Source organism: Vigna unguiculata, chromosome 8, assembly GCF_037176805.1.
Source record: "Vigna unguiculata cultivar grain cowpea cultivar isolate G323 ecotype 2 chromosome 8, ASM3717680v1, whole genome shotgun sequence".
In the NCBI taxonomy this organism is placed as follows: Eukaryota; Viridiplantae; Streptophyta; class Magnoliopsida; order Fabales; family Fabaceae; genus Vigna; species Vigna unguiculata.
The window spans coordinates 1,712,288-1,722,735 of record NC_140799.1 but is presented as its reverse complement, the minus strand read 5'-3'; the positions used below and the strand labels follow the sequence as shown (position 1 = coordinate 1,722,735).

Genomic DNA, 10,448 nt, shown 5'->3' with positions numbered 1-10,448 from the left:
CTAAACATATATGAAATTTTAATGGAATAACAATGTGATAACACTTTAGACTGTTGGCATATTTTTTTCTCTTAATATTTTGAATGCATAAGAAGTATTTGCTTATCATAGAAAAGCAAGCAAGAATTAATAGAAGAATATAGTGCTTACATTTAAAACTATTTGTCATTTGATACAAGATAATATCATATATTCTTTTAAATCTATAAAGAAAAAGTTAAATGAGGCGATAGGCATGGAAACTAAATTGTTGCACATCCAAATTTTCTTTGGTGTTATTTTATCTAGAGTTTCTGTAAAAGAGTTGTTCTTGTGACAGAATGATGTCTAGAGGCACAACCAATGAAAGTTTATGTCTATCTCTGAAAAACGATGAAAAAATTGAGACAATAAGAAATTTCACACGTTACACGTCATTATTTATTTCAATATGCCAAATGAAGGAACAAATAGGCATAAGAAATGAAGGATAAATACCACAAAATTTAGGTCATGAAAACTATAGTAGTAAACCACTAGTTTGGTTGGGGTGAAAGAGAGAAATATTATCATACCTACAATTCCCAATTCCATACAGATCAAGGAAACAAGGGATGGGGAAACAGAGGGCAAGATTCTGAATACATACACGCCTTGGGATACTTCTCAATCTCTCTTTACTTTCTCTAACGAAAATCTACAGCAACAAATGAAAACAAGCAATTGTTTCCGATATAATCCAATTCCAGAGACACTTGGAGGACAGAAAAAGACAAACCATACATGTAAAATCCCAACCTCAACGTTTGGAATATTGAGGGGCTTTACGAGCTTTCTTCAAACCAACTTTCTTCCTCTCAACCACTCTGGAATCTCTGGTAAGAAGTCCTTCCTGTCTCAAAGGTGCTCTATGATCTTCGCTCACCTTCAGCAAGGCACGGGCAATGCCAAGAGAGATTGCCTGAGCCTGACCAGAGAGGCCACCACCCTCAGCTTTGACAAAAACATCATAACTACTTTCATATCCCAAAGTTATCAAAGGGACTTTAATGTATTGAAGCCACAATGGATTTCCTTGAAGATATTCCTGCACAAAATTAATGTAAATCAGACAAAAAAAAAAATCAAAAGGAAATAACATTTATAAATAACACACAGACAGACCTGAGATGGAAAAAACCATTAAAAAATGAAAACTCCTAAAAGATACAATCACAACTGTAAAAATGTCGTCAACAGATTACAAATAACCAGAACATTATCTGATTGCAATTCGACCAGATTTCTTATTAAATCCTAAATCCAAGATGACAATATGAGAAATTTCTTCATGCCACTATGAATAGTGAAAAAGAAACACGAGCCACCAAGAAACATCAATCACACAAACTAGTAAAAGCAACCCATTCATAATATGAAAATACAAAATTAATTTCAAATAAAACAGCAAAAGACCCACCACACATATACATTATGTCATCATAACTCGTAATACTAATTCTTCTTCCACTAAGATAAACAAAGAACTTAAGCAAAAATCCAACTCAGGCAGATGTTCAAATTATATCATGTAACATTTAAGCCACCAAATAAAATGACACACCTCAAGGCATGCTTGGTAGAGATGGTGGAAAACAAAAAGAACTTGAAAACTATCCACATCAACTCAACCATGCAAAGCCAGAGTGAATGTGAACAAGTGCATAGGAACAAGTTGGAGTCCCCACCCCCCACCCAACAAAAAGATCCTATAATGAGCACAATGAAATCAATCTTTTTGGTGTTCTTGTTTTCAGCAGAAGTTTGTCCTGGTTTGTGGAGCAGAAGTTGGCACTGCATATGCAACTAGTAGTTCAAATTGAGCAGTCAAGGAACCGAGTTCCTTCGTCTTCTTCCTGAATAATCAGGTAGAAAATCTTGTTAATGGAAAGTATGGGATCCTATTAACAGCCCAAAGTGAGCAACTCATGACATTCCAGGCCACATGGGCATTCCCAAGCCCAAACAGATGTCCTCTAGGTCAGCATGGCTCAACAACTACTATTTGAAGTGACCTATTTCAAATTTTCTTTTTCCTTTACCTGTAGGATGTGTCTAACCTTGGATTTCAGTACAGTTACCTCTGGTCTTTTAAATAATTCAGGTCGTTGTAGTCGGAAATCATGAATGAAAATTGTTATCTTCTTTTCTTCAGTATAGTGGCTCGTTTATTTCCATTAATTTTCCCTCAACCGTAACATTTGGATGCTCTCATTGGTATAATCTAACCTCTGACTTGGGAGAACGCGTGATTAAGGCCCATAAGGAAGCCCATGACACATTCTATGTAAAATGTATTCAAGAAGAGATTTCACACCTTCACAGAAATACTCACCCAGCTCTTCCCAGATACCCTTTTCAGTCTTACAATGATTTACATTAAGTGACCCCTGAGAGCAGTTAATCAACTCCGGCAACTGAAAAACACGATGTCCATTATGTTGTTAAAAATGTGCTTCAGGTTCAATGCAATTTCAGTCGCATTAACTTCCTTGGAGACAAAATTGGAATAAAAAAGGAAAGCCACTTTAGTTACTCTGTCATTCCAGAAGCAGCACAGCACCAGAACGATCTTCTGTGTTCACTGTGCCATCCGCAAAACTATCTGATTTCTCAACTGAGGCAATTTTCATGGGACAGGACAATTAGCAGTAATGGTCACTGGTGAGAAGCTAAGAAAAAACCGGGTTCAGACAAGGGTTATCCACAGTGCGAAGGGAGAATGAATTGGAGCAAACATCCATGGAAGAAAGGAAGACAGCCATTGACGAGCAAGAACAGAAATCACAGGAAGCCAAAGAACTTCCAATACCACACCAGATACCATAGAGTTTATGAATCAGAAGATTCTGAATCGATTGAATTTCACAGTCTAGCACAATACAAGCATATATCAGCCGCTCTAATTCATCAACTCATAGACTGTAATGATTGAGCTACTTACAGAACCTATGACAACCCAAATCAACTAACCAAGACCCTGTCTGGAATAAAAAAATTACTAAGTAGATAAAAATCAACTTAATATGGCATAGAAGTCCTGAAATTTCGAGTTGAATCATTCTATCTAAATCTCTAAATTTATCCACTTGCCACCATTCTAATTCCTAAATATATGTTAATATATCATTTAAGTCAAACTTTTAATTTATTATTTTGGAGTAATATAATTGACAAATTGCACTTTACCGAACTAATGTAGAATTTCTTTGAGACTCAGAACTAACGGAACTACACTACGCACTTCGAGGAACTAAATTGGTGACTTACTAGAAACTGAGAATCTCAATTCGACAAACTAAACAGTAAACACTGAGATATATGCCCTTCACATCTCGGCAAATTAAAAACCACAACTCAAAATACCGGTTAATGACAAAATAAAAACAAAACCGATAAAGTGGCGTGAGAGTTTGAAAGAAACAGAGAAAGAAAGCAGGGAGAGAGGGAGTGAGACCTTAGCGTCGCGGTAATTGATGATGAATTTGCCGGTTCCTTCCTGGAGAACGACGCGAGCGATGGCGCTCTTACGGCGACCGGTCCCTATGATGGTCTGCGCGGCGAATCCACCAGGAAGCCTCGATTTGACGAACTTCTTGAGGTCTTCGGTTTCCGGTTCGGCGAGCGCGGTGGCGGAGACGACGAGAGAAGGGGTTTTGGGGAAGCGCGAGAGGGAGAGGTTGGTGGCGAAGGAGAGAGTGTTGGGTCTCTGAGAAATGTGAGAAGAGAAAGAGAGTGAAGAGAGGGAAGTGGTGATAGCCGAAAGTGAAACCGCCATTTTCGACAAGCCTGAGTGGATAGTGTATTCTACAACGCCAGATGAAGGGGATAACGAATTTATTAAGACTTTTCTTTATTTTAAATCTTTTTTTTTACTATCATCAGAATTTTTATAAATTAAACGTTCTCTATGTATCCAGCAATAAGTTCTAACATAGAAACAACGCAGTGAAATTCAAAAACTCTATCTTATTGCATAGGGAATTTTAAGGAAGAAATTATTTTTCTTTAGAAAATTTAAAGTGTTGTAGGACAAAATATGTTGATTATGTAATTTTTTTAAGAGAAATTAAAATTGTAATTCTTTTCATCAAAGTAATTAAATTTAGAAAATTTAGAAATTTAAAATTTTACTTGAAAGATAAGAATTTTTTTTTTTTTTTGTATTCTTGAATTCTTGTTCTTTTTTTTTTATAATTTCGTTTTTCTAAGTTTAATTTTTGTTAAAATGTTATTGACTTAACTAAGATTGAAATATTATTAAGATGATTATTTTTGGATTAAGGTTATTAGTTTTTCTTTTTAATATTTTTATAGAAGTTTTTTTTTAAGATTTAAGTTGTTAGATTTTTTTTTTTTGGATTGTGAATTTCACTATTATTTTTCTTTTTTGGATATTAGTTAGAGTTTTATTAGTAAATATAGGGAAAACTATTGTTTCTATTATTGATGTGAATTAAATTTTTGGTCAATATCTGCAATGTTTTTTTTATCATCAACAATGATGTTTTTTTTTTTACAATATTTTGCTAGAATTTGTTTCTGAATATAAATTGGGAAACGTTTAGCTAACATTGATAAGATTTTTTCTTTTTTTTTGTCAATGTCAAATGATAAAGGGGATAACGATTTGTTTGTTAATATAAATTCTTTTGTGAAGAGTTGAATTAATTATTCATTTCTTTGTGTCAACATTAACTAGTATCTAAAGCCATTTTAAAGTTACTTTGATTTATTTTTATAGACTCCAAAATATGTTTCTGATGAAAAATAATTTCGTGATTATATTATAAATTTAAGAAAAGGTAATTTTTTGTTTGGTTATAATCATAAATAAAATACTCTTAAAAATATGATTATATGAGAAATTATTTAAAATAGGTTGTTTGTGATTTGAATTAAATATTAGATTTTGCAAGCTTCTGGTTATCCTGAAAAGTTAAAATAAATATGTATAAAAAATTTTAAAAGCAATTAGGAAGAAGTGATTTTATCTATTAAAAAGGCTATAAAAATAGGCCTATAATATAATCTAAAACAAAATTTGTAAATTCTCACTCTAATACATGCCTAAAATATGAAGTTCTTCATTATTGGTACAATTCCACGGACTCTACTGGCATAAAGAAAAAGAAAGAAGAAAAAAAAAAAAAAATCATTGATCATATGCAATTGCTCCTCCCCACTTTCTCACACGACTCTCTGCTTCTTCAGCCTGTGAAAATTTGAACAAAAAACAAGATTGCTGATTTCCATTGGAACATTAACCTTCAAACATTCCTTAAACTCTTGCAAGATTAAATTCAAGAGTTGGGGAATAATAAATGTGAAATGCACTAACCTCTTTTTTCCAATTGGTTATTGAAGTGACTATTATAAGGATTGTGGTCTGCAAAACTATGCCTGCAATCATCCCTGACCAAATACCCTGCATTACACACATACAAGAAGTGTAAGATTAACAAATTACACAGTATTATTAGAGTTCGGATTCTTTATCGGTTTTTTTATGTTATTTATATACGGTGCCTTCAAAATACACTAATAATCATTAATTTTACTATTCTAAATGCTCAGCAAAAGTCAGTAAAAAAAACTTAGCAGAGAAACTGGACTCCTGTTACTATGATAGTAAATATGTCAAAACACAAAATTGCAAAACTAGGACACAGACAAACAATTAAGATTCATGATGTTACATATAGATTTTGAATTCTTTCTTGAGTTTTTGATACCGTCTTCCTAAGACAGACAGTATCAAAAGTTCAACAAAGAATCTGAACTCAACAATAACATATATCAAGAGAATGGAAGGATGGTAAATCACCACTACTCCAAAATTAAGTGTAAATCCCAAGACTATTCCTGCTGGTAATCCAAATACATAGTAGCACCCAATGTTGATGTATGCTACAAGAGATTGCCAACCAGCTCCAACAGCAACACCTAATGAAGTTTTATCATGGAAAAAGTTATGAGATTTTAAAACACACATATAGAAATAGCATATACTTCATAAATTGTGCATTAAAACTTGGATTTAACATGTAAAAAAAGGATTGTAATTTGAGAGTTTCATAGTTTGTGGGAGTGACTAACCAGATAGCACTGGTTGAAGGCTGTTTAGAAGCACAGTGACACCAAGCAAAGCAGCAAGCTTAGTTGTTTCATGAGCAACTGCAGAGCTGGTGGTAAACAAGTAGGGAAAATAATCTTTTGTTGATAGCACTACAATCATGACCACAACACCTATGGCCACTGATGTAATTGAAACCACCCACACTGAAAACCTTGCAGCCTTGAAATCACCAGCACCAAGTTCATTTGATACTCTCACACTATACATCAACATTCTTGTTCAGACTATCTGCAACAGACGTAAAAAGCCTAAAACAACACACGTATCTGACACCGACACTAGAGACTACCTTATAGCAGCATTGAACCCAATTGCAATCATGGCATCCCAGCCATTTATGTTCATACTGGAAACATAAAAACAAGTATTAGTACTCGGTTATAAACTCTCAACAAGTACCAAAATCACTATTTTTTGTGATGAAACAAACAAAGGGTATGAAAACATTTTTAAGCCATTGAATTTTCAACTTCTGCAAGAGAAAGAGACTTTGGAGGGTTTTGGGGGGTTAGAAAATGATTCACCAGATAGATATGGCATCAACAGGCACCAGAGGATTCTCCAAACGCCCTGTTATCACCACCAGTATCATCAGATACCAGAACTCCAAGCTGCCACAATATTCATCTCAGAAGTTCAAATTTAGCAGCATACATAATCAAGTTCAATGCAGAAAATGAAGCAGACTAGTGAAAGTAAAATACCATAACATAACAGCTGAAGCCAGAGAAAGCTTCACAAAACCAAACAAGTCCACAAATGCTAGCCATGTGAATCCACTCCATGCTCCATCTGATTTTGTGATGAAAATGTACAGCAACTGTGCAATCACAATCAACCACCATGATGTGTTGAGAGTGATTGCTGCTCCAACCAGACCCCACCCCAGCTTCAGTATAAGAAGCCAGCTGAAAACTGTGTGCAGAACCAAAACACCTACTGATACCCATAACATCACCAGCACTTTCCCCTGTGCCTGCAAGAACTTTTGGATTGGAAAGTTTATAGCATATGCAAACAACTGGGGTATCATCCACACAGCAAATTTTCCTGCCAAAACAAAAACATGTGGTCATTTTTTTTATGGACAAATGTTAGTAGTTAATATTTTGTCAGTTCGGAAAAGAGTTGAACTCAAAATCTCTCTCATCTTTTATTCCAAATTTTTACTACTAAATCAACTTTATAGTTCTTCCATCGACTATATGAATATCTCATATTATCTCACTTATCATATTTGTTTTACAAGTTTTTGACATTTGATGTTCCTAAGATTTGAAGTGGGTGTTTTGAACAGAGATGTGAGAGTGAGTGGTAACCTGAAGCATGTGAGATCTGAGATGTTTGTCCAAGGAGCACTAAAATTGGAGGTGACCAAATATAGATAGGTAACATAAGAAGTGCAGTGATGAACAAGATGACCCATGATCTCTGCATGTACACTCCCAACATCCTCATCTGCCCTGCACCAAAAGCTTGCCCACACAGAGTCTCCAAGGCACTTCCCATTCCCAACTTATCCCCATAACAACAACATAAACAATCCATCAATTTTAATCATCAAAAAAACTCACCAAAAATCAATCAATCATTACTCATTAATTTTACACACTCACACCAGTTTCTATTAATCCACTGTGTCAAACTAATTTGGTTCACATTATTTCAACACTAAGCCATTCAATTTAATGTAGGAGCATCACACACACACACACACACACACACACACACACACATATATATATATATATATATATATATATATATATATATATATATATATATATATATAATGTTTCATCAGAAAATTACCCCATTTTGCCAATGGTTCCTTTTTTTTCTAAGAATTCATTCCATTTATAAAAAAATTAAATTGAGTAAAAAAAATAATAATTTCCTAAATAAATAATATTATATATAAAAAAAAATTGTATTCGGACAAGTTTTTGTGCCAAACAAAATTTACCTTGTTTATTAAAAGAATTATACAAAATAATAAAATTTCATAGAAAAAAAAGAAAAAGAAAAAGAAAAATTGTGCCTCCAAATAACTTCAAGACGATTGTAAAAATGAAAAAAAAAATTGTACATTCAAACATGACTTTTACACATTTAAAAGAGTATATAATTGAAGTCATTGAAAAAGCCGTAAATAAATATGTATGCAAGTATAATTTTCTTTTGAGTCTAAAAAAATTAAAATGTATTAAATTCGTAGTACAAAATAGGACATCTTTAACACAAGTTTGAAATTATTATTTTAAAACACAATTTCTTTAACACGATTCTTTTAAAATTAAATATTTCGCTAATTATAGTAAATTTTCTAACAATGCTTATACTATAGATTGACTTTTTTCATTGTATTTTGTAGCTATTCACACGTGTACGTGTACATCACTTTAGAAACAGTTGGAAAAGTTTGAAAAGTTTGTGATCGTGACAGTGACGTGAAAAATCTGCCCCACGCTACTGAACCCTATATGGAATTTAGTTTTAATTTTTAGTAAATGAAAGTCGTGCAAATTAATACCTTTCCACTGCTGCAGAAAATACTCGATACATTTTATCACCTACAAACATAGTTTTATTCATAAAAATACTTATATGTGACCGATATTTAATTATTTTGTAAAAAGTAGAATTCTTCATTTTCATTATTTGACTAAATAGACCGGAGAAGTTAAGTACATGGAATAAAAACACGACTAAAAATAGGATTAAATTAAATATGTTTTTTCTTTTCAAATTTTAGTAAAATTTAAATTTAATTATTTTTTAAAATTTTTGACCAATTTAATCATTCATCTTTTAAAATATGTAAATTTAATTTTTTTAACCAAATTTTATTAAGTTTATATAATATTTTAAATACATTTCATAATAATATTTAAATTATTTACACTATTTAATATATTTTTACTTCAATATTAATTCAAATATTATTATAAAATACGTTTAAAATATTAAATAAACATAAAAAAAATTAAATTTATACACTTTTAAAATAAAAAACTTAATTAATAAAATAAAAAAAATTAATTCTAAAATTCACTTAAAATTAAGAAATAAAAATATATTTAACCCTTAAAACTACGTTAAAAAAAAATCTAAACTTTATTTCATTCACAAATTATGCAGACGGTAGCACCCGAAAACCAAACAAATTACGTATATACGAGGATATTTATTAACATTATTACAAATATAAGAAACAATTTTACTTTTTCTCTTAATATTGTATATTTGTCATTTTTAAAATATTATTCTAACCGACTTAGAGTCTTAGATTCCTCTGTAGACGGTGACACGTGTTATACAGAATGTTCTTCAAAGAAAACCAGACAAATTATGCAGAAAACCAAACAAATTATGCAGACAGTGCTCCGAAGAAAACCAGACAAATTATGCAGACAGTGCAACAACCCAGAAAACGAAACAAATTTCTTGGTGACACTGTGAGAAACAGATGAAGAAAATTGAGAAAAAGAAGGCATGAAATAGAAGAGAAAGGTGGGTTTGAGAGAGTACCATGACTCCAAAAGCAAGACCTGCAATAACAGAGTTTTCTACAGAAACTGCTGCAAGAGCAAGATCACCAACTTGGCCTGCAAAAGTCTGAGTGAGTGCACCGAGCGAGTACTGACATATAGAGGTGAGGATAGCAGGGCCTGCAAGTCTCCATAGCTTCTTGGACTCAAAACCGAAACTCTTAACAACAAATTTCAGTGTCTTCTCCTCAGCAGTGTCAGAGGGTTGAGTGTTCTCTAGCAAGGGAGTGTCCATTGACATGTTTGGTTTCTTGTTCTGTCACTGATATATTGGTTTCACTCAGAAAAATGAGAAGTTCTAGTGGCGTTTGAATATCAGACAAAGTTTGGTTTTGGTTTTATATATAGTGTTGGAGTGTTGAAGATGTGAATGAGAGAATGGGAATGGCAAGTGGAGAGATGTGGAGGTTTTACCAACTGCATTTAATTAGTATTAAAGAAGGGGTCGGAATGGCAGCTAAGGTATTACGGCCATGCTAGAAAATTGAGGTACTTTTCTTTCATATAAATACAAAATTTTAATTTAATTTAATCTCATTTTTTATTTTAATTGGTTTAATTAATAGGATGATATTCACTTTCGTTCAAATGTGTCCGTTTCATACATGTCTGTAAAGAAGAGTCAATCAAGTCTCAACTTTTACAAAAGTGTCTTAACTAGGTCCTTTCAAAAAAAAAAAATCATTAATACCGTTAATGGTATTTAGGACTATTACCACTAAATTTTAATATAAATATCA

General features: G+C 32.5%; 2 protein-coding genes across 2 annotated transcripts; both read right to left on the bottom strand.

Annotated features, from left to right (window-relative positions):
• Positions 1-456: 456 nt before the first annotated feature.
• Positions 457-3,847, bottom strand: RPS9 (ribosomal protein S9). Its single transcript, XM_028082783.2, has 2 exons — positions 3,476-3,847; positions 457-1,066 (listed from the first exon to the last, which is right to left on the bottom strand). The coding sequence occupies exons 1-2, from the start codon at positions 3,794-3,796 to the stop codon at positions 779-781; spliced, it is 609 nt and encodes a 202-aa protein (XP_027938584.1). The 5' UTR covers positions 3,797-3,847; the 3' UTR covers positions 457-778.
• Positions 3,848-4,992: 1,145 nt separating this feature from the next.
• On the bottom strand, positions 4,993-10,081 carry LOC114193577 (MATE efflux family protein). Its single transcript, XM_028083433.2, has 9 exons — positions 9,689-10,081; positions 7,477-7,672; positions 6,862-7,207; positions 6,682-6,768; positions 6,447-6,503; positions 6,118-6,356; positions 5,846-5,964; positions 5,360-5,446; positions 4,993-5,233 (listed from the first exon to the last, which is right to left on the bottom strand). The coding sequence occupies exons 1-9, from the start codon at positions 9,947-9,949 to the stop codon at positions 5,174-5,176; spliced, it is 1,452 nt and encodes a 483-aa protein (XP_027939234.1). The 5' UTR covers positions 9,950-10,081; the 3' UTR covers positions 4,993-5,173.
• Between the last annotated feature and the right edge of the window lie 367 nt (positions 10,082-10,448).